At 56.1% G+C, this 23,258-nt stretch overlaps 1 protein-coding gene across 17 annotated transcripts in view; it reads right to left on the reverse strand.

Annotated features, from left to right (window-relative positions):
- MAST3 (microtubule associated serine/threonine kinase 3) overlaps positions 1–23,248 on the reverse strand; it is a 41,436-nt gene extending 18,188 nt beyond the window's left edge. The window contains exons 1-14 of one of the 17 annotated variants that reach the window (XM_070792528.1): positions 23,159–23,219; positions 17,005–17,036; positions 13,778–13,867; positions 5,389–5,477; positions 5,231–5,300; positions 5,021–5,041; positions 4,446–4,524; positions 3,833–3,993; positions 3,574–3,649; positions 3,058–3,267; positions 2,846–2,947; positions 2,433–2,565; positions 861–928; positions 365–450 (exon numbers count right to left, since the gene is read on the reverse strand). In XM_070792528.1, coding sequence (XP_070648629.1) covers positions 365–450; positions 861–928; positions 2,433–2,565; positions 2,846–2,947; positions 3,058–3,267; positions 3,574–3,649; positions 3,833–3,993; positions 4,446–4,524; positions 5,021–5,041; positions 5,231–5,300; positions 5,389–5,477; positions 13,778–13,867; positions 17,005–17,036; positions 23,159–23,197 — 1,256 coding nt within the window. In that variant the 5' untranslated portion in view covers positions 23,198–23,219. Of the gene's footprint in view, positions 1–364; positions 451–860; positions 929–2,432; positions 2,566–2,845; positions 2,948–3,057; positions 3,268–3,573; positions 3,650–3,832; positions 3,994–4,445; positions 4,525–5,020; positions 5,042–5,230; positions 5,304–5,388; positions 5,478–6,416; positions 7,656–7,749; positions 8,066–13,777; positions 13,868–14,143; positions 14,312–17,004; positions 17,037–23,158 lie in introns of those variants that run through there. The other 16 variants (XM_070792526.1, XM_070792527.1, XM_070792533.1 and 13 more) reach the window with 16 other exon arrangements.
- Positions 23,249–23,258: the final 10 nt, after the last annotated feature.

Consider the following 23,258-nt stretch of genomic DNA (forward strand, 5'->3'; position numbering starts at 1 on the left):
TTTAGCCTGGATGCATAAGCCCCCTCTGTAATTTCCCCCTCCGCCCTCCCCCACATGACAGTCTTATGCTATGAGGGATTCCCCCCTACCACCTCTGCCAAAGCAAATCTGTCAAAGTGGCATTTAAATAATGCTCGCACTACTGCCATCGCTTGCTCAGCCCCCAAACTCCTAGAACCCTACACTCGGGGCGAGTAAGGACCGAGATCATGGATGAACCCTTCCAAGCCATGTCCCTGCTGGGCTGTGCCTTTACTTCCCTCTGCAGGTCTATTTCTCTGTCTACATACTCAGGGGCTGTGTGGGCGTCAGTCATCCCCAAGGGCATCTGAGAAATGGGTCTACGGGGAACCCAAGGACTCACCCGTAGGCCCCATTGCTAATGAGTTTGATAGTCTCGAAGTCACTCTCACATGGCTTCCTCCGTGAAGGACCGACCAGGGCACGACTCTGGTGGGGCAACAGGGGTCAGGGTCCTGCCCCAGCTCAGAGCACGCTGTGTTCTTCCTGCCCTCAAGTCCCAGCTGGCACCTAATGCTACTTCTTCTGTACATACTTCTCAAACTCACCCTCCAAGTTTGAGATTTTAGCTGAAGCCATGCAGGCCCTCCTACCAGGAAACTCCTACACAGCCTGCAAAATCCCACTTTCCAGTGCCCCCTCCAACCCTGCCCTGCCCAACCTTCCCAGCAGGGCAATCTCACCTGCCCCCACCTTCTCCCAAAGTCACAGGCATTCATTAAGCACCTACTATATACAAACCCTCAGCAACTGGCAAACCTAGCCCCTCTCAGGGCCACCTGGTCTACCATCAAAAAGAACAAGACACGTGGGGGCTCTAAAGCTCCATGCTGTCTTACCTCAGGGGACTCCTCTGGTGCTGGTGGCTGTCCTCCATTGTCATCGAGGTGACTCAGAGGCACCATCTCTGTAAAATGTGGGAGGAGCCTCAGATGGGGTTTCTGAGTGCGGCCCCTCCACCAGAGACTTCCTGAGGCCTCCAGGGCTCATCTTGGAATGGGGAGACAGTGCCTCCCCTGACCAGCTCCCATGATCCTGTTGTTGAGTCCCTACTGCGTCCAGGTTTCAGTCAAATCCAGGAGGCTGGACTGAGCAACGACTGAGGAACCTTCTAGACGGGCCAGTGGGAAGCCCAGGTTCTGATTGCTCTGGCTATCTTGAATCCTGGCTCCATGCTTCGGGGCCGTGAAAACCCGCTGTGACGCAGGCCCTCTAGGTGGTGGCTGATACGCTCCTCAGCTCGGGGCAGGGCCCGGGGGAGCCTCCTTAGTCTCCAGCCTCAGCTGGGGTTTAGCAGGGGCAGTCTTGAGTGAGAGTGAGCAGCTGGTGAACATCAATGGTGACGGTGACCATGAAGACAGTGTCTCATGGTCACAGAGCAAGGCTGAGACGGGGCAGCACAGCCTCGGGTGAGCGAGGCCCAGGGTCTGATGCAGCCCCTCATGCTCTCAGAGGGCCCCCTGCGGCGCTGGGCGGGTGATCTGCACTCAGCCTCAGCTGCCACCTGTCTGCCTGGCCACTTCCCGTTTCCTCCGTCACTGGGGCCCCGCCCCAGCCACAGCCCCGCTGTCGGAGCACAGTCTCGGCCAGACAGCTAGTCTGAGCGTGGTCCGGCCTTGGGCACGCCTGGACCTGAATCCAGCTGAACAGCATAGAGCCTCAGTCTCTGCAACTTCAAATGGGACAGTGGCAGCCTGGTCCCCGTGGGTGCCGGCCACTGCGGCTGGGTCCTGCTGACCCCATCGCCCCTTCCTCAGCCACACCCCTTCCTCACTGCTCTTCCAAAAGGCCAGACACTCGCCTGTCTCGCAACCTCTGCCTTCACGGTTCCCCTGCCTGGTTCACTTCCTCTCTCCCCCAGATCCGCACCCGGTCGCTTCTCCATCCTCCAGGCCCCAGTTTGAATACAATCTTTCCCCAGAGCTCCCCTGACCACCCCGAGACCAGGCCAGGTTCAAGTTCAATGCTTCCCCCAGCACCATATCTTTTTCCCTGTCCTGACTGTTTGGGGGAGGTTCCTGGCTGTTTCAGTTGTGCCCATGGATTGCCCTGTCTGACTCCGTGTCCCACTTCCCGGGCCACAGTCAGAAGAAATTGGGAAAGTGCTTTGGAATTCAAGTGAATGCCACTGCTCACAGTGGTTCCCTGGCACTCTGGCCCAACTCGATTTAGCATTGAGAAAGCTGAGGCTCCAAGGCAGCTGGCAGGTCAGGGGGTCCAACATGTGGCCACCTTACCCTGGAATCCTGGGCACCTTACCCAAAATGTGCCCTGCAGGTGGCTGAGGACAGGGCCAGAGGGGAAGGACAGTGTGGCGCACGCTGCAGCCACACGGGCATAGGCTGGAACCCTGGCCCGTCCGCATTCTCACCCCAGTTTCCTCTTTTGGCCCTGCCCCCACTCCAGCTCACCCTGGAGCGGATCCTTAGCCAGGCCCAGTTGCCCAATGATGTACTGTGGCAGGTCAGTCTTGATGCCCTGGCCCTCTCGGGCCTGGCCCTCGGCAGCCTCCAGCAGGTGGTAAAACTCCTCGGGGTCAAACTCCTGGGGATGCAGAGGGATTGGTCAGTCAAGGCCTGGTCCCACCTTCAGGCCTTTGCACACCTCCCCCCACCGACCTCTGTCTGAAGCATTTTACCAGTGGCTCTGACTTGTCCCTGGGATCCTAGCTCCTGGTCCCTCTTCTGGGAAGCCCACCCGAGTCTGGTGGCCCCCAGTGTTCCTCACAAAGCCCTACACGATGGGGACTGTCTCTTTTTAATCTCTGCAGGACTGCTGAGGGCCTGGTCTGAGCCTTGCACCGGCCATATGCCAGGACACTCACCAGACACTCGAGGAGCCTCGCTGGCCGTGAAATGATGATCAGCAGCTTCCGGACGAGCTGGACAATGAAGCCAACTTCCTCACTGTCTGAGCGCTCGTGGGCCTGGGAGCAGATGGATGGTAGCATCATACACCAGCCCCTGGTCCTGCCCTGCCCTGCCTGGGGACCCCAAAACCCTGTATCCACTCCCCCCCGGTCCCACCCCCACGCACATCCTGCAGCAGCCGCTCCAGCTTCTCCTGCATCTCCAGGAAGTAGCGGGAGGTGACAAGCGCCTCTCCAGACTTGGCCAGGCAGTCGCGGGCCAGCTCGATGATTTGGTGGTGGATGAAACCCAGGACGCCGTCAGCCAGTGCCAGCCGGGCGCCGGGTGAGAAGGCGGCCAGGAACTCCTGCAGACGGCCCTCCATCTGTGCTGTGGCCTGGGAAGAAGTGGGGGGCGGGGGGGAGATGGGGCGACCTGGTCATTGGACGGGGCCTGGGAGCAACGTGTGTAGATGGGGGCGGGAGAGAGAGAAGGTGTGACGATGGGGTCCAAGGATCGGAGGGGAGGAAGTGATGTGCACAGATGCCGAGGGGGCGGGGGGTGCAGCGTGAGACAGAGTGACAGGGAAAAACAGAAACGCACAGATGGGGAGACGGACACAACCAAGAGGGCAGCGCGCACCACAGAGGGACAACCGAGGGGGGCGGAGCTGCGGCTGGTCCAGCCACCAGGTGCTGCCCACCTTGGGGAATCTCTCCCGGTACACATGATTCATCATCACGATCTCATTGTCGAAGGTCCCTGTGGTGCGTCCGGGGCTGAAGGAGGGGACAACTGGCTTAAGACACGGGACCCGAAACACAGCCCAGGGAAGGGTGGCTGAGCCAGGACTGAGGGCGCAGGGCTAGAGGCCAGGCTTGGGTGGGGTCAGGACCGGAGGTGGAGGAGGAGGAGCTGCGCCCAGGGAAGGGCTGGGGCTGGGGTCAGAGGCGGAGGCCCACCTGAGGCTGCGGGAGCGGGGGCGGAGGCGAGGTGAGCGGTGGCCGCCCTCCTCATCAGCCACACTGTCTGAGCTGCGGAAATGCTTGGACAGGAAGCAGAGTTCGTCCGGCGTCGGCTGGAAAGGAAGCTGGTGGAGGCGCTCCCGAGAGGATGAGCTCGACTGGCAGGAGGGGGTATCAGGGCCACGCGTTCACGGTCAGCACCACAGCCAGGACCCCAGCATTATCCTAACTCTCAAGGCCCAGCTGTCTATCGGTCAACATGGTACCTCTCCTGCCTCTCTCCTGTGCATGCTTCAAAACTCCAGCTGTGATGCCCCTTCCTCCAGGAAGCCCTCGCTGCTTCCTTGGCAACTCCAAGACCCCCTCTAACCAGACCTTCCCTTACCACACAAGGATGCAGATATCTGTGTATACCTGACCAGGAGCCCTTTGGGCCAAGGCTGGGACCCCCACATCACTCAAAATGGAGCACAGAGGGGGGAAGTCAGGATGTTTACTGACTAGACAACTATTCAACACCTTAAAAAAACCAAAACAAAACAAAGATGTGTCTCCCCCACCCCCAACCTGGCACTCCCTGGTCTGCCTGCCAAGGTAGGACTGTGTGTACCGAGACAGTGGAGCTGGGCGTGTTGGTTCCATAGCCAGAAGACGGGAGTGATGCGAGGGACCATCTTCTGCCGTCGGCCCTGGGGAGGAGAAGGAGACGTTGGAAGGGAAGCATGGCCCCTGTGGTTTGTGGGGACCAAGGGCAGGAACTATGGCTGGCCCCGCCGGAGGAAGGATCTTCTGCAAAGGCCAAGAACACGAATACAGTGTGAGCAAGTCCACTGTGTCTTTCTCCTTGTTCTCCAGACGCGTCCTCCAGGAAGCGCTCCCTGATGCCAGCTGCCATCAAAGCTGTTCTCTGAGTTACAGCTGCTAGGGTACATGCTGGCCACTCCCACCAGCCTGAGGATGCCCTGAGGGCCAAAGTCCAGCCTCCCATTCCTCAGCCCCCCAGCGGAGGGCACGGGAACGCAATAAATGTTGTTGAATGAATAAGCGGCATTTAAACACCTGGCACACAACAGCTCCTCCACCAGCTCTTGTTAGGTGAATTAATAACTTTCAGGGAGTGAGATTCCTGGACCAGGCCATGCCACCCCCACCCCCACCCCCTCCCCAAGGGCTCCTAGAAATTACCTGTCTGTGCGTGTGATGTGGCTGTAAGAGGTCGTGCATGCATGCGTTTGCCAGGGGCGGGAGCCAGAGGGGGGACCACCGCAGGGCAGAGGCCAGGGGAGGGGGGAAAAAGGCTGATGAGGAGGCAGGTCCAGCCACCAAGAGCAGGCCCCTGCCTGGCCCCTTGCCCATGGTATCAGCCACCATCCCCCAAAACTGGCAACCACTCACCTCCGTGCGAAAGGGAAGTTGATGGCAGAGGCAGCTGAGAAATTCCGAGGACTATCTAGGGGACTGCTGCCTGCTGAGGAGGAGGTGGGGAAACTGAGTCAGCGGGAGTGGAGACAGGACACCTCCACTCCACCCCGCTTGCCCCGCCCCGCACTCACCTGTTGGGATGGACAGTGGCGACAGGGGCCGGGAAAGGGTGGGCGAGGGTGTTCCTACCACCAGGCTTTTGCGGTTCCCGCTGCGGCAGCTATTGGGGGAGGGGGGATAAGGTCAGACCTGGACCTCCTGGCTCAGAGAACCACATGCCCAACCGGGAGCCCATGGGCGGCAGCTTCAGGGACATGACTGTGCCCTCTCTGCTCCCCAGGTGGACTCCCCCATGGTCCTGAGTTCAGCCTGGGAGCCCCTGGCCCTGCTTCTCCAGCTTCTGTGTTCACAGTCCCACTCCCAGAGCCTTGCCAGGAACACTGGCAGACAAGACAGAGGGTGAAGAGGACCCTGGAACCCACAGAGGGGTTAAGGCAGATCCCCTACTCCATATTAAGCATCTCTTCCCAGGACCACTGCTCCAATCTCCTGGCCAATCCCCTCCCCTGAGACCCCCCTAAAACGTCAATGTGACCCTTGGAAACCCTAAAGCCGGCATCATGCACAGTTGCATCTTGTTCTGCCAAACTTTGGCCCACGTGCTTTCCTCCCTTCATCCCAGCTCCTTCCTGGCCACCAGATCCCTGGCCCAGTTTCTCCCACCTGGGCCCTGGCCCCAGCCCCCGCCCTGGCATAGGGAAGTTGCGAGCAACATGGTTCCCCCCCCCAACCCTGGCAGTCGCCTGGCAACGGCTCTGCTCGCCCGACAAGTGCATCAGCCCACGCAGCCAGAGCTGCCAACGCAGCCCGGCCTCGGCAGAACTGCGTAGAGAGGGAGAGATGAAACGCTGGGGCCTCGCGGGGCCAGGAACAGTGTTCCAGGCAGAGGCACAATGCAGGCCGAGGAAGGCGAGGTCAGCAACCCGCTCAGGAGACTCAATGCATAGGGAGGAGGGGTTCCGCCTACCCACTGCTGTACTTGCCGCTGCCCCCCTGAGCCTCAGTTTCCCCATCTGTACACCTTGCAAGGTGCATACACAGTTCTCAGCTTTGGGCGGGGCACAGGGTGAAGTGTGGCGGGTGCGTATCCATTACTCACAGGGTTTGGTGCATGGTGGGAGAGAAGACAATGACTCGCCAGAGAAATCACCAGCATTCACCAATACCAATAAGCCCAGAGGAGGGAGAGACAGGCTACACCCATTTCCCAGCCTGGAAAACTGAGGCCACAGATGTCACCAGCCACAGAGATTGTCCTCTAGTCTGAGGCGCAGAAGCAAAAGTGAAACCCACAGGTTCCTGCAAAACTTCCTGTCAACCCCCCACCCCAACACACACACACACTCACAGCCCACATCCTCTTCCAACCCCTCACCGGACTCTTCATTCCGACGCATCGTTTTTCACTTCCAACAGCATTTGGGGAAAACACTTGGCCTCCTCCCTCTTGCTCTCAGGCAGGGCCTTCTCAAAAACAGCTACATCTGAGCTCTCAAAGGGGATCTGGGCATCCTCTGTTCAATTCCTGAGCATCTATTGAGCCCCAACTATTTGCTCAGCCATTCCTGGAGAAGGCGCAGGACCCCAAGAAGCTGCCTAGTTTTTCAAGAATCACCCTTGTGGTTCAACAGAGAGTGAGAAGTATGTTAGAAAAGAGGGGCCTGAGGTCAGTTTCTGGCACCTGATCCCTGAGGGGCCCATGAGCCTTCTGCGGCTCCCCGGGTTCTGGAAGAAGAGCCTGAATCCTAAACTAGGCATTCAAGGTCCTTCTGCTGCTGGTCCCATTACTCAGCCTTTGCCTGTGTTCCCTCTGGGAATGCCTAGACCAAGCACTGGTGAGACACTTAAGCACAGAGAGGTTAAGGAACTGCCTGAGGTCACATATCCTGACATTGGCTGAGCTGGAATTTCCACATAGGTCCAGCAGGGCTCACAGCCCTCACTTAGCTTCTCTGCTTTTCAGAAGGAGAAACTGAGACTCCACTTTGCTCTGTATAGAACGAAGTGATTTTTCACCCCCGCCTGATAACCGACATGCACACCAGCCTCCTGCAGCAAATGTTTACTTCTGAACCAACATTTCCGCTGACTGGGCCCCAAGGACCAAAGAGTCTCAGTTTTTCCAAGAAGCTCCTCCCCAGGTCTGGCCAGAGGACTGACCTAGGTTCGAATCCTGATTCAGTCCCAAATCCCTACAGCCTCTGTCACCACCTGAGCTGACCCTGGCGGACAGACACTCCAGTCTGGGTAAGGAGCGGTAACAGGAGGGTACCTGGGACCCCAGGGGATACCTAGATCCCAAAGCATCCTCCCACTTCCCCCCACCGCCGCACACTGTGGCCCTCGCCACGCTGCCGAGACGCACTTTCAGCAACTCGTGTCTGCTCGATCGGCCGCCGCGCCACTCGTTAGGTCCGCGCGAAGCCCCCTACCTCTTGGAGCGCTGCAGCAACGCGCCCTTGGCCAGGCGGCTCCGGTGGCCGGGCGCCGCCACCGCCGTCCAGTAGCTGGGGTCGGACATGCTGCTTCCCTTTGTGCCGCCGCCGCCGCTAGAGGCCCGAGAGGCACGGGGGCGCAACCAGCGGCGGCGGGGCGCGAACCTTCACCGTGGAATCTGCTCCCGGAGCCCCACGGTGAGGGGCGGGGGGGCGCGCCGCGGGGCTGGGGGTATAGGGAGAGGAGGAAGCGCGCGCCCGGGAGCGAGGCCGGGAACCCCGCCCAGGACCGCGCGGGGGCGGGGCCTGGCCTGGCTGGGAGGGGTGAGCGACTCGGAAGCCAGGCCGGCGGACTCGCGTGCTGGCGAGTGGGCGTGGTGTTGCCATGGCCGCGGGCGGAGGGGCGGGACGTTGCCAGGGCCGCGGGCGGAGGGGCGGGACATTGCCAGGGTTGCAGGCGGCAGGGGCGGGGCGTTGGCGGTACCTGGATGCAGGGCCTTGGAACTTGGCTCTCTTCCAGCAAAATGTAAATACGACAGCTTCTCCCTCTACCCATTCCCTAGGCATTAAGCCCTTCGGGAGGGAGTGTGGCACTCAGACCCATCCAGTGGCCAGGTTCAGCTCATGCTACCACGCCCACGCTAGCTTTACTCCTTGGAATGCCTTTCCTGTCTGGCAAAATCCAGTGTCCCCCTCGTCCAGGAAGACTTCTCTTGTGTCTGTCCAGCTCTGTCTTCCCCTGACTTGGGATTCTTTGTCCCAGCATCTTCCAATAGTGGACGTGTTTAGCAAACTGAGTAGAGCACCTGATATCCTCTTCTTGTCTGTATGACAGGAAAGGCCATCAGCCTGGCTACTATCAGGAATCAGACACCTGATTTAACTTCTCAAGCCTCAGTATTCTCAACTGTAAAATGGGAGGAATATGGGGCTGACACGAAGATTACTCTGTGTCTCCAAGAGTGCTTGGTAAACATTTGATCAATGTTAGCATTAGGTAAACTTCCAGGCCTGTTTCCCCATCTACACATGTCTGTTTGTGAAAATGCAATAAAAGAGCTGACTCATTGGAAAAGACCCTGATGCTGGGAAAGACTGAAAGCCAAAGGAGAAGGGGGCGGCCGAAGATACCATCACCAACTCAATTGGACATGAATTTGAGCAAACTCTGGGAGACAGTGGAGGACAGAGGAGCCTGGTGGACTACAGTCCATGAGGTCCCAAAGAGTCGGGTAGGACTTAGCGACTGAATAACAACGAAATCAGAGGCACAGAAAGTGCCTGGTACAGAGCTGGGGCACAGATCACCTTCATTACGTAATGTATCACACAGCAGACTGAGTTAATGCTTCCTCCTTTCATGACAGCCCCCCCGGAAATCAGGGACAGTGTCACCCTGAAGGTGAACCCTCCACAGGCCATACAACACTTTGGGAACTACCCCAGGCAGGACTGACCTGGAGCCTGCCCCCACATCTGAGAAAACCAAGGCATTACAGAGGGTGTTGCTGCCTGGTACATAGCCCTATAGCCCTAACCCTGTGCATCCATCGTGCCACTGATTTTGCTTCTCAAGTCTCTCTCAGAATCCCCACCTTGCTCCCTCTAAGCCCGGTGTCACCTTCAGGTGGCCCAGATATTGCTGAGTGTCTCCCCAGGCCCTCCAGACTGAGGCTCAAACAACACATACCTAGCCACTCATTCACTCAAAAAAAATACACCCTTTGTACTGGACATGGGGGATGCAGGACACAAATAATCCCTGCAGCCAGGGTCCCCAGTCTGGGGACTCAGGAGGCAGAGAGGAGACAGGAAACACTTATGTGAACCAGTTAATTTCTGAAGTCAAGGAAGGCAAAGAACAGGGGCAACACTGGCAAAAGACAACTTTAGCCTCTCTGAAGTGACACTGCAGCCAGCCACACACCGAGAAGGCAGAGGGGCCAGCCATGGAGAAAAAGCATCTCAGGCAGAGAGCACAGCTCATGCAAAGGCCCTGAGGCAGGGCTGACAGGAAGACACCAGCAAGACTCTCCACACAGGCCTTGTGGGCTGCAGGGAGGATGGCAGTTTTACTGCAGGGGCAATAGGGAGCCATGGAGGATGTGTGTGCAGAGGAAGGGTGTGATCCGGACTATTGTAAAACAGCCTCCCTCATGTCTGCCATGGGGAACAGGAGCTGTTGGGGCAAGAGTGGAAGGTGGCAGGAGGCTAGTAAGGAGCTGTAACAGGGCCTGGGAGGGGGATACTGAGGGTTGGACCAGGGTGGGGCCATAGAATGAAGTGGGTAAATTCTGGATGTATTCTGAGGCTAAAGAAGAGGTGCTGTTAAGGGGTCGGATGAAGAGATGAGGATAAGAGAGGTCACCCAGGATCCTCAGGTATTTAGCCAGAGCCACATACAGGAAACAGAGCCTCCTGCCTGGGAGGAATTCGGGGTCCCATAGGTCTAGGAACCCAAGTGGGGATGAAGTCATAGTCTCATGCACCATACGCTAACACGCTGTATCCACAAGCTCCTCCCCCACCCCACCACCACCACCACATGTGCCAGGAACACTTCTGCACACAGTTAGGAAAGGAGCTGCCCATCATTCCCAGCCTGCACCGCCTGCCTGCCTCCCATTACGCCCACGGCACTGGCATCCCCAGCAGCTGCTTCTCCCACGCCCATCTGGCCTCAGTTTCCTCCTCTGCAGACCAGGCCACAGCTGGCAATCCAGGGGACCCATGGCCATGGCAAAGACCTCCCGTGAAAGGCTGGCTGAGCCAGTAATCTCCAGCACCAGCCCACTGCCCACCAGATCAAGGTCCTCCCCTGCTCACACACCCTCCATGGCTCCTCATTTTACAGCAAATCTGCACTCCTGGGTTAATCCCTTTCCTAGAGCTCAGATCGTAGCTTTCTGTCTAGGGCTTTGCCTCTCTCTGCCTGTGCCAGTAACTGTGTAAACAGGAAAGCCCTTGGTGGACATACAGACCCCCATTCCTGACCCCACATCGGTCAGACGATCACAGCCCCTTCCACCTGCCCATGAGCTGTCCACACCCCTCCAAGCTCCATACCTTGTGGGGTTCCCAGTACCCTCAGTAGAAAATCCAAAATCTTCCTGTCCTTGGTATCTAAGGCCAGAGGGAACCCTCATCTGACAACGCTGTTCCTGCTTGGAACAGCCTCTTTGTTGTCCCCTTGGCCATATGGACCCAACTCAAGACCTTCTCTTCAATCTGCTCCCTGCACCCCAACACGGGTGGGACCCTCCCAGCCGCTTCCTATTTGTGCCCCAAGCATTAACTGAGCACCTGCTGTCTACCAGGCTGTGCCTGAGGCTATAGGATGACCAGGACAGATGAAGTCAGGCCCTCAAGGGACTCCCAAACCTTTGGGTGAAAAAAAAAAACCCAATAATCACACAAGAAAACATAGAGGGACTTCCCTGGTGGTCCAGTGGTTGAGAATCTGCCATCTAATGTAGGGGACACGGGTTCAATCCCTGGTTGGGGAACTGGGATCCCACATGTTGTGGGGCAACTGACCCCGCCCCAACTACTGAGCTTACATCCTGAGCCCGAGTACCACAGCTAGAGAGAAACCTGTGCACTGCAATGAAAGATCCCGCATGCGTCAACCAGGAGCCTGAGTGCTGTAACTAAGGCCCGCCGCGTCACACTCATGGGGGGGGGTCAGGATGTACAACATGAATGTAAGTGGGGCTTGGGGCCCTTATGGGGGGGCAGGGGCGGGGAGGGTTGGTAAGGAAAGGCTTCCTATCTGAGAGCTTGACGGAGACTTGACAGATGAATAAAAGAGTAAATAGAGAAAATGGAGCTCTAAGCAGAGGGTGGGCAGCAAATGCAAAGGCCCTGAGGCTGGACCAGCTTATACTATGGCAGTCCAGGAAGCCACATGAGTAGTCAGGTGAGCTCCGGAGAGAGATGGATGGGCAGGGGTGGCGGGGTGCATCACTGTGTCCACCTAACACTATCCTATTTACACAGTTACTGGCACACCATGGGCTGGACCCACAGGGCTTTGGAGGCTGAGGGGACAAGTGTGGGCGTATTCCTAAAGTGCTCAGAGCCCAGGAGACCAGGACCCAGTTCTTTGCCTGGCCCAAGGCAATGCGGCTCTGCTGCCCCCCGGTGGCGAGAAAGGGGACCGGCGGACTGAGCTTGGGCCCCAAGCTCTCTGCCTCCATTTCCTCCTGGTAAAACTGGCTTATCTGCTTTCCACAGGTCCCTCCCCTCATCCGGTCCTCACCTGGGGTTGAGGCCAAAGACTCAAGAGTCAGATCTGGCCTGATATTCTCTCCCAAGGTGCCCCTGGACAACACACTCAGAGGTCCTAAGCTGTAATCGCCTCCTCTGCTCAACAGGGGGCGACACCATCTCTGCCTTCCACTGAGGCACCCCAGCCTGGTCCAGACCACACCATCTCCTACCTGGATGTTGCCCTAGCCACTTTTCTGCCTCTGTCACCTCCATTCCTATCTCCTGTCCCCAGCCAACCTTTCTCTCCCCAAGGTGGCCACAGAGGCTTTAACATCTTGGTCCTGAGACTTCCCTAGTGGTCTAGTTGCTATGACTGTGTGCTTCTACTGCAGGGCGTGTGGGTTAGATCCCTGGTTGGGGAACTAAGATCCCACATAGTGCGGGGAGCGTGGCCATAAATAAATAATAAAACAAAAAGTCTTGGTCCTGCCTCAGGACCTCTGCATGTTCACATCTCTCTGTTTGGCGCCCTCCTTCCCCTAGCTCTGCTCAGGCCTTGGCTCAGACACCATATTCAGAGGTCTCCCCCTGAATGCGTCTTGTTAGCTCATCCCCTTGTTCATTGCCTGCTGCCTGAGAACTGACTGAGAGCCCCAAGAGGAAGAAACTATGCACCTCTGGTTCACAGATATGCCCTTAGCACCTGGCACACAGTAGGTGCCCAGCACCTTGTGTGGGCTCCAAGGTGCTCTCTCTTCTCTCCATTAAAGGCCCAGGGAAAGAGTCCGAGCAGCCCATTCATACTAAGGTGTAAATAGTCGATAGGCCATCAAATTCTAGACATCACTCACCTATACCTCTGTCACCTCCCTAAATTTTGCCCACGCTGTGCGAGGAGCCCATTATAACCTTGATGTTCTTTCCTGTACAGGGGCAAGAGCCTGAGACACCCACTTCTCCAGTTACAGTCAGTTCAGTCAGTTCAGTCGCTCAGTCGTGTCCGACTCTTTGCGACCCCGTGAATCGCAGCACGCCAGGCCTCTCTGTCCATCACCAACTCCCGGAGTTCACTCAAACTCACGTCCATTGAGTCGGTGATGCCAGTTACAGAGGGTAGTTCAAACCCTTAACAGACTCTGATGGCAAAGCTGGTCCGGACACTTAGCCCCCAGACATACTGAACCAGGAGAACTGATGTCTCCTCTCTGAACCTCAGTTTCCTCTGCTCGGAAATGGGATCAGAAAGGGCGCTTCTCTCACAAGGTTGTGGAGGAGAAAAGAAGGCATTTGGTAGAGAGCTGGTGCTCAGTCAAGCTGGTTCTTTTCTCCCTATACTACTCTGCCTGGTTAAGTTCGGTGCCAGGGCTCCAAAGGTGGACTCTCAGCCTTAGGGGTGAGTGAGTGAGTGAGTGAGTGTGTGTATGTGTGTGTGTGTACATTCAGAGGGAGGAGTTTTCAGGCCAGCTTCAGCTGGGTCACAGCCCAGGAGGCCAGGCCAATTCATCAAGGCCCTGAACAGGCTGGGAACCCAGCACCTGTCTCAAGGAAGTCCTTGGGCAACAGTTCAAGTTCTGGCCTCCTCCTGGCCATCTGCCAGAAGGGGGACCCGCTGGCTCTGAGTGAATATGGAATTTTCCCATCATGGTCCTAGTGTGGATCACAGTGTCATTTTATGGAGGGGTAAACTGAGGCCCAGAGAGTCCAAGTCACCAGCCCACAGTACCTTGGGGGAGGGAGCTGGATCTGGGCGGCTTCCAAGTCTCTGGGGTGCCAGGGCAATGTCCGTGCCCCGCCCGCGTGCACGGTCACTTACCTCCAGGGGTGCAGGCCCAGCGAGGGGCTGCAGGGGCTGCAGGGGCTGCTGGGACTCAGCAAGGACGGGCTCTGGCTGCTTGGAGACAGACTGCAAAGAAAGAGGCCGGGGACGGTGAACCTGCCAACAGCCCCTGCGTGTGGCTGGAGACGGACCAGGGCGTGGTTCCCTTAGGGAGAAGGGGCCTGAGGCTGGGGATACTGGGTCTACCGTAGGCCACGAGGGCAGGGCCAGATCGATGAGCCGGGAGGGCTCCCCGGAGGCGGTGGTGCGATTCGGGGCGACTTGAACAGAGACGCGGAGGAAGAGTGGTTGTCACCCTGTCCCTCTTCCCCTCCCTCTCCCCTTCCAGGGTCAAGCACTCACTCGAGGGTCAGCGCCGGGATGTGCAGCTTGTCCCTGCGGGACTTCATGCCGAGGCCGCGTCTATGCGACCGCGACCGAGTACTGACGCCCCCTTCGTGGCCGCCCTGATCGTGTCGCAATCGGACGGACAGACACAGGACGCCAGGACAGCACGCCTAGCAGGCGAGGCGGACGCGGAGTGGGGGCTGGGCTGCGGGGGGCGGGGAGGGCGGGTTCTCTCCGCCCAGGGGCGGGGCTCCGAGCCCTGCACCTACGCGCAGGCCCAGCCTAGCAGGAAAGATCGGATTGCGGGAGGCGGGAGGCACCGGTGCCACCTTCTCCCAGGAAGGGCCGGCGAGGGTGCCGGGCTTCGAGTCACTGAGCTGCACAGTCGGAAAGAAAGGCGGTCACTGCCTTCTCAACCAGTTTCATTGCTCCATCAACTGGCCCCGCCCCTTCCCGGAGGAGACCCGGCCCTCGCCGAGCCCCGCCCTCGGGGGGGGGGGCGTCTCTGGACCCGGGATTGAGCGTGCCCCGCCCCTATCCTCCCACTGGCCACCGCCGCAGGGGCTCAGCCCCACGTCCCTAGCCACCCACAGCCGGTGTCAGCATCTCCCCGAACACCGGAGGCCCCGACTACGCCTCCGGGCCTTTGCTTCCCTGGATTCCCTCTGCCAGGACCGTCATCGCCCTCATTCATATCCGAATTCAGCCCCACCAGTCTCCCTAATACAAGTGGACCTCCGGCGCTCCGAGTCCCAGCCTCCGTCCTGCCCAGCCCAGACTCCCGAAAGTCTGGGGTTGTCTGTGCTTGGCCGCAGGCCCCTAGAAATCCTGGTTAGAACGAGTCAGGCACACCGCAGGTGGCTAAGAGTAGACCGCCTTCAGGGAGTGTTTGTCCTGGTCCTACGCAGCGGTCCCGGACTTCGCCCTCTGCAGTTTGGACTGATTCACCGCCCACCACCCGCCCCCAGCCTGGGCAAAGGCTGGGGACAGTGCCGGCCTTCCCGGCGGCGTCCATTCCCTGCCCCTATCGGGGCCCGCAGGTCCCTCCCCACCTGCTGCACTACCCTCTGTCCAACAAGAGAGGGTCTGAACTTGGGGGCTACTCTGACACCAGCCCCACCACCAGACTTAAAACTCTCATCCAGCCCCCAGGATCTACCCCTTTTCCTCTCTCTCCACTCCTGTCTCCATGCTGTTTCTCCAATACTAAGCAGGTTTGCATCTCAGGACCTTCGACCATGCTGTTCTCTCTACCTGGAATGCTGTTCCCCCTACCCTTTCCCTTGGCCTCTCTCCCTCCTCTTCCATATCTAGTCTCAAATGTCACTTCCTCTAAGCCACCCCCCAGCCCCCTCTGTCTGCCTCTAATCTCTCCCCTGTATAACATCACTTCCCAGGTGGCACAGTGGTAAAGTATCTGCCTGCCAATACAAGAGACCAAGAGACAACGGGTTCAATCGCTGGGTCAGGAAGATACCCTGGAGTAGGAAATGGCAACCTGCTCCAGTATTCTTGCCTGAAAAATCCCATGGACAGAGGAAGCTGGGAGGCTACAGTCCATGGGGTTGCAAAGAATCAGACATGACTGAGAGTGCACACACACACACACACACACACACAGTGCTATAGAACATCACTTCATCATTTTGTCCAAGAGAGTGCAAGCTGCATGACAGGATCCAGCATTGACTTCTCACCCTGTCGCCTGTGCCTGGAACAGAACCTAGTACACAGTAGATACTCAAAAGAAGTTTGCTGAGGGAGTGATTTCACTGAGGCGCAAGGGAATTCCCACCCTCAACTCAGGCCAACACAGCTTCCAAGCCTCCAAAGAGCGAGTGTTTGCCATCACACTGCCCCAGACCACCAACACAAGGCAAACTCCTCCTCTTCCTGGACTTTGGTTTTCCCACCAATGCTGCTAAGTGTGCTAAGTGGCTTCACTCATATCCAACTCTTTGTGACCCCATGGACTGTAGCCCACCAGGCTCTCTGACCATGGGATTTCCCAGGCAAGCATATTGGAGTGGGTAGCCATTCTCTTCTCAGCCATTTTCCTGACCCAGGCATCAATCCTGCGTCTCCTATATTGCAGGCAGTCTCCTGCATTGCATGCGAAGTCTTTACCAACTGAGCTACCAGGGTAGCTCACACATAAACCTGTGTAAACCTGGGCGCTTCCCAGGTGGCTCAGTGATAAAGAATCTGCCTGCCAATGCAAGACACACAAGAGATGCAGATTCAATCCCTGGGTCAGGAAGATCCCCTGGAGGAGGGCATGGCAACTCACTCCAGTATTCTTGCCTGAGAAACCCTATGGACAGAGGAACCTGGTGGACTACTGTCCAGGTGGTTACAAAGAGTAGAACACAACTTGGTGACTAAACAACATCAACAAACCAGTGAAGACACTTAACAAATCTTCTTTGAGTTTGAGGGATCTCACAATGCCAACCACCAGGAACATTAATGTGACCCTGAATTGTATGATTTTCCACCGATGTTCCCTGAAATAGAATGAGCTTTCTGTCATGGGAGGCATGCAAGCCAATTCCAGGACACCAGATTGGAATTCTATAGTCTGGACCCTGGATACCACCCTTTCAAGTTGGGTGCTTTTGAGCCAGTGATGCAACTCTTAGGCACTTCAGGTTCCCATCTGCAAACTGGCATGATTTGTACCTCACCTCCCAGCCTGTGGTGAGGTGCCTGTGAAGCACTTGCAAACACCAGGGGGAAAAGGGGGCAGGGCAGGATCAAGGTGAGAAGCTTTGTAGTAATTATTAAATAAATTCACAATTCAGATGCTGCCACTGAAATATCTGTGCCCAGAACCATAGGGCTCCACCCAGCCAACTGGCCCCAGGTGAACTCACCCACGTCCCCGGCGTGGTAGGCTCAGCTCCTTCTGAAAAGAAAACAGGAGTCATTCCCAAGGAGACAAACCCCTCACTTCCCTAGCCTTCCACTCACCTCATCTCCCAGTTGGCCCCTTATTCACCCTGTTCCAACCAATGCCTCTTTTCTGCTCACCCCATACACTGAACTCAGCCCTGCCTCAGGGCCTTTGCACCAGCTGTATCCTCTGTCAGGACCACTTTCCCTCCCTTTGGTGCTAGTTAATTGAAGTTCATCCCTCAGGTCTCAGCTCAAACATCCTTCCCTCCAGGAAGCCCTCTCAGACTCCTTACATTAAAAATAACTTCATTATTTAAAATAAATTAGTTGATTTAACAAAGAACTCTATCAGTAGTGGCTAAATATTAATACTAATATTCTACTGAGGAAAGTAGACTGAGAGCCGAAGAACTGATGCTTTCAAATTGTGGTGCTGGAAAACTCTTGAGAGTCTCTTGGACTTCAAGGAGATCAAATCAGTCAGTCCTAAAGGAAATCAGCCTGTGAATATTCATTGGTAGGACTGATGCTGAAGCTGAAGCTCAAATACTTTGGCCACCTGATGCGAAGAGCTGGCTCACTGGAAAAGACACTGATGCTGGGAAAGACTGAGGGCAAGAGAAGAGAGTGGCAGAGGATGAGATGATTAGATAGCATCACTGACTCAATGGACATGAATTTAAGCAAACTCTGGGGGATAGTGAAGGACAGGGAAGCCTAGTGTGCTGCAGCCCGTGGGGTCGCAAAGAGTCAGACACAACTTAGAAACTGAACAACAACAATTGAGGAAAGGGAGATTCCTGCATCATCCTTACCCTGTGCCCTCCCAGATCTGAACCTATTTCTGTTCACCCTCTGCAAAATCCAGGCAGGTTTGGGTCCTGGTCATCAATGGGGGCTGGGGGCACAAACCCTATTGAAGATGCAGAGCTCAGCAAGCTGATCTGCACCAATCCTAGGTGTCCTTACCATATACAAGAAATCCCTATGCTTGGGGTCCACTGTGATTCCAGAGTCCACCCTGAAATGTGGTTTGCCCAAGAGGACTTTTTAATTCTCAAAAGGCTGTGTAGCCCAAGTTTACACTCAGACCTGGGTTCAGATCTATTATCTCTTTTTTCCTGTCCGTGGGACCCTGAGCCAAGGGGTTGGTACCCCTGTGCTTTGGTTTCCCCACGTGTAATGTGGAGATAATGTAAAACGGGGTCTGGGGTAAAAATGATCAGAAATTATTACCGTCGTGTGTTGTTGTTGTGTTATTTTTGAACTTAGGAAGGGCCTTCGCAGACTATCGCAATACTCGCTAAATTTTACTCACAATCACTGAGACTCTACTACGTACCAGGAGCAGAGGCCTTTTTAGAGGCAGGGTAACTGAGGCGCGGAGGGCAGCAGCTGTCCACATCTCTTGACTAAGGTAGGGTCGGGAATCCAGGTCTCTGGACACCACACACAAACACACACGCTGGGGCGGTAGCGTCGAGGATGCACAACTATTTTTATCTCGGTGGGTTCAGGGCTGCCCACATCTAGAGTTGGGCGTTCGTCATGGCAACAATGACGTCATCAGCCCCCGCTGCCAATTGGAGGGGGCCGGAAGCTGCTGGGCGCGGAGATGACAGGGCTGGGAAAGGTTGACAGGGTCTCCAGGCAGAGGAAGAGATGGATCTGCAGGGGTGGGGCGAAGCCCCGAGGCTGGACCCCGACTACCTTGAGCTCAGAAAACCAAGTCAGAGCCCTTCAAGATGGGAGGAGGCTCATTTGCCAACCTGAGGTCTCCTTGTTTGCTTGAATACCTCTGGGGATGGAGAGCTCAGTATCGTGCAGGGCAAAGGGTCCCAGACCCACCACCATTAGGGGCTCCCCTAATTGGCCCCCTCCAATTGTTGTGAGTTCTTTTGCCAGCTTCCTCCTTCCCCTACTAACCCACAAAACGTGGGGAGCTGGGATCTGAGCTCAGGGGTTTTTGCTGTGCCCACACGTGTACACACACACACACACACACCCTCCATCCCAGCCAATTCCTTCTAAAACCCTGACAGTCCTTGGTTCCCAGTCTGGCTCCCCAATCTGGGCTGTATGATCTCCTCCAAACAACTTCATCCCTTTGAGTCTCAGTTTCCTTGTTTGGAAATGGTCCAGTTACATGGGGCCCTGAAGGAGTCAAGCAGCAGGCTTAGGGCCTGATGCTGGGGGAGGCTTTGATAAAAAGAAGCCAAGACACTTGTTTTGTGAGGTTGATAAATCACAATTAATCCACAAATTTTAATTTACTTCCAAAATACAAAAAGGTGAGAAGTGGCAAAGAGAAATGAGGGAAGGTCAGTAGCCCCCTGCATAGGCTCAGTGGAACACTGGGCCCACATGGAACTCTCCCGGAACCACCCCCGGACCCTCTGCTCCCTGAACCATCTGCTTCTGCCTTCAGCCTCCTCTTTGCCAGCTGTTCCTCAGGGAGTGGTTCTCGCCTAGAAAGGGGGTGGAGGTGTGTATGTGTGGCAGGCCCAACCCCCTGGAACCGCCCTTTAAAGATAATATTTATGGTATCCGCTTCTGGGCTGGGTGATGCTGCCTCTTCACCAGAAGCCTCAGCTCCACCTGGAGGAATCCCCAGTCTGAAGGAGACAGGGGAAGGCATGGACACCCCCATACTGGAGGCACCAGCAAGGACCCAGAGGAAGAGAAGGGGCTGGAGGGAGTGGGGAGCCAAAAGACTTCCTGGAGGGGTCTTCAAGTTGGACCAGCAGGCTAATGGGAGACAGTAGGGTGGAGGTGGGACTCAGCCCAGTGGGACCAAGTCTCATGGGGAGATGGCAGCTGGAGCAGAGAGAGAGAGAGAGACCAGTAGGGACCACATGGCACCAGCCAGAGGACTTCCTGGAGGAGGAGAATAGTTGGAACTGGGCCATGAGAATGCCAGATGGTCCTTCCAGGGAGCTTCCCCAGCAGCAACAAGAGACAAAGTCCAGACACAGACTGGCCAATTTCTCTGTCCCTGCATGCTCTGTTTGGGGATCTGGTGTTATAAAATTCTGTCATTTGTGAAGCAAAGGGCCAAATGGGAAATGAAAATAATGATAGAATAATAGTGGTAGTAATCCTAGTAATAACAGCTTATGTTAACTGGCGCCGACAATCGCTACACAGAGGCTGAGCCTAACCCAAACCAGGAAGAGCCAGTCTCCTGTTCCCTTTACCCACAGCCAAGGCAAACTGGTGGCCCATGGGCCAAGCCAGGTCCTATTTATGACCTCCTAGTATTCAGTCAGGCTTCCCTGGTGGCTTAGCGATGAAGAATCTGCCCACCAGTGCAGGAGACAAAGGCTTGATCCCTTGGTGGGGAAGATCCCCTGGAGAAGGAAAAAGCAACCCACTCCAGTATTCTTGCCTGGGAAATCTCATGGACAGAGGAGCCTGTTGGGCTACAGTCCATGGAGTTGCAAAGAGCTGGACACACTTATCAACTAAACAACAACAAAACCACTCAACCAACAGCATACCCTGCATGGCCACAGTCAGATTGGCCAGGACACCTCCATGTATTGTCTGGACTGCTCAATCAGCTCATGATTTTCTCAAACTTTTATGAATTGACTCTTTGACCTGTGGCAAAGATTAGCCTCCAGGATAAATGATTGACTTGACTGACTCTGATCAGCAGGCTGCCCCCTGATTGGGGGTGGGGGGTGGCTCTCAGGGCTCCAATTAAAGGAGTGTGTGACTGATCCCCCAAACCGAAGCCCTCAACATCTTTGCACTCTCAAGTGCCAGACCAGTTAGAATTTCAATTCTGACTTCCCGGCTGTTACTTTCCCTCTCTGAGCCTCAGTTTCCCCCTCTGATAAATAAAGCTAATAGTCCCCTGGGCTGTTGGAAACTTAAATACATGCTTAGCATTTAGCATTTGTAGGTGCCGCATAATGTGAGCAGTTATTTACACTCCTACTGTTATTTTAAAAAATATTTTCATTGTATCTCCTACTTGGTCCTTTACTGTAGCTGCTTTCCTTGTTTCTGGCTCTTTTTTAGACCCACACCTGCTCCAGAGGAGTCTTTCAAAGCTCTCAGATCTGACATAACCTCCCCTGCTCCAGCACCTTCCACAGCTCCTAATCACCCTAGGGAGAAAGTCTGACCTCTTCAAAATCAGCGCTAGAAGCCCTGGAAGTAGATGAATCCATCTCGCGTGCCCAGTTTCAGCGCTAAGAAATGGCTTCTGGTTGATCCATAAACACATATGTTTGCATACCTCTGAGCATTTCCACGTGCTGTTCCCCCTGCTCAGGTTGCCCTCACTCACCTGGGCAATCCCTACTCGTCCCTCCACCTCCTTGGATGGAGTCCTGCCAATGTGGGGTTGGTCTGGAGGGAGAGCCAGGTCTGTGTGGGTTCAGATCCTGACTCTGATACCCACCAGGACACCTGGACAGAGCCTATGAGTCTATGAGCCTTAGTTTCCCCATTTGTAACGTGGGATTTGTCCTCAGGGAATGGGTACCTCCTCCCCATGGAACAGGCCCCCACTTTCTGACGTCAGTTGCACCCCCATTCGCCTACCCAAAGGCAGTTTCTCTATTTTAAGAGGCTGTGGGCGGGGCTCAAATCTATCTGGGGCTCTGGGCGGGGCCTGGTTCCCCAGTGCTCACTAGTCCAGCTGCACCCCTTCGTCTATGCTCAGGGCCCCCCCACTCTTGCCTTGGGCAATGACCCCTGCCCTTCTCCTGCCCCTCCTTCCCCATGCCATCAGGGTCTCTGCCTTGTAGCTCTACGCACACCCTCCCTGTTCCCCAACCCAAATCCAGGTGACCGCAGCCCCTTCACCTTTAGACAAGTTCACAGTCTGGCAGCCAGTTTCAAAGCCTGCCTTTCCCCATTCTCCTCAGCTTCAGTGCCCATTTCCCCACCCCTGTCCTTTCTGGCTTCTCTCAGCCTCATTCATTCCCCAAAAACCAACCCCCTGCCCTGCCACCAGGGGCTGCCTTCTCTGTCCCAAAGCCACTGGCAACCATCAGTTCAGGTACCTTCTCCAGGGGTGCCTGAGGGTGCCCCATGGCACCTGACCCCTCGGCAGGGTCACTGCTGCTCAGGCATTCATTTCCCCCAACAAGCTGGGAGATCCAGGAGGGCAGTTCCAGGGGTGAACACCCCTCACCACCACCGCTGCCTCTTCAATAAATGTTTGTTGGATAAATGATGAATCCCGGTTTCCCCACTTGCAACTCGTGGCTTCTACATGTGTGGTCTAAGCTCCAGGGAAAGGGCTAGATTGTCTAAATTCCCATTGAACAGACGGGGAAACTGAGGTCCAGAGAGATCAAAGGAATTGCCGCCTGAGGTCACCCACATCGGAAGGTCAGCCTCTGCTAGCTGTGATGCCTTTTTTCTTATCTCTTCGTGGCGCAGCCTCCGCAACACAAACCCGAGGCCAGGGGTCAGAAAAGGAGGGCCCTTATAGTGAATGGGGAAACTGAAGTCCGGAGACGCAAGAGTGCCTCCCACCGCCCCTGCCCCCACACCTCAGGCCACACAGCCAGTTGGCAGTGACTGGTGCACCAGAGAGCTGGTTAAGCGTGGGCAAATTACATGCCGCTGGGGGACCTCGGGATTGTGACTTTCTTAGACTGGAGCCTCAATTTCCTCGTCTGATGAAAGGGCTGCCTGACAGCCCCAGCCTCCCCATCTTGCCTTATGGGTGAGCTGAGACAGGGGTGCGATGGCGCTGCGAAGGCACGAGGCACATATTAATACACGTTAATTAATATTACTATATCCCTAGTAAAAAGATTAATACAACATATCACTAGTAAAAGGATTAACACCAACGACATGAACATACGATGAGCGCTCAAAGGCTGTCGTTGCTCGTATTATTAGAGCTCCTGCTGGAGAGAGCGAAACCCTCAGCCCCTTTCCCCGAAGGAGCCTCAGTTTCTCCATATGGCAAATGGGCATACCCTCTTCTCACCTAGCGAAAAGCACTTTGAGATGTGAGTGCACAAGCGGGAGCCCCCGGAGCGCGCCCCTCCCTCTGCCTCGGCTTCCCCCCTGGTCTGTCCAAGCCCGGATCCCGCACCCTGCACCCAGGCAGGTTCACTCCACCAGCGATCTCTGCCCGCTCGCACGGGGCCTCACCTGGAGCCCACGGCGCCGCAGGAGGCTCGGCTCGTCCATTGCCCGCTAGTCCGCACAGCCGGCCGGCTCCCGGCCCCGCCTCAGCCGGCCAGGCCCCGCC

Source organism: Bos indicus, chromosome 7 (genome assembly GCF_029378745.1).
Source record: "Bos indicus isolate NIAB-ARS_2022 breed Sahiwal x Tharparkar chromosome 7, NIAB-ARS_B.indTharparkar_mat_pri_1.0, whole genome shotgun sequence".
Taxonomy (NCBI): domain Eukaryota; kingdom Metazoa; phylum Chordata; class Mammalia; order Artiodactyla; family Bovidae; genus Bos; species Bos indicus.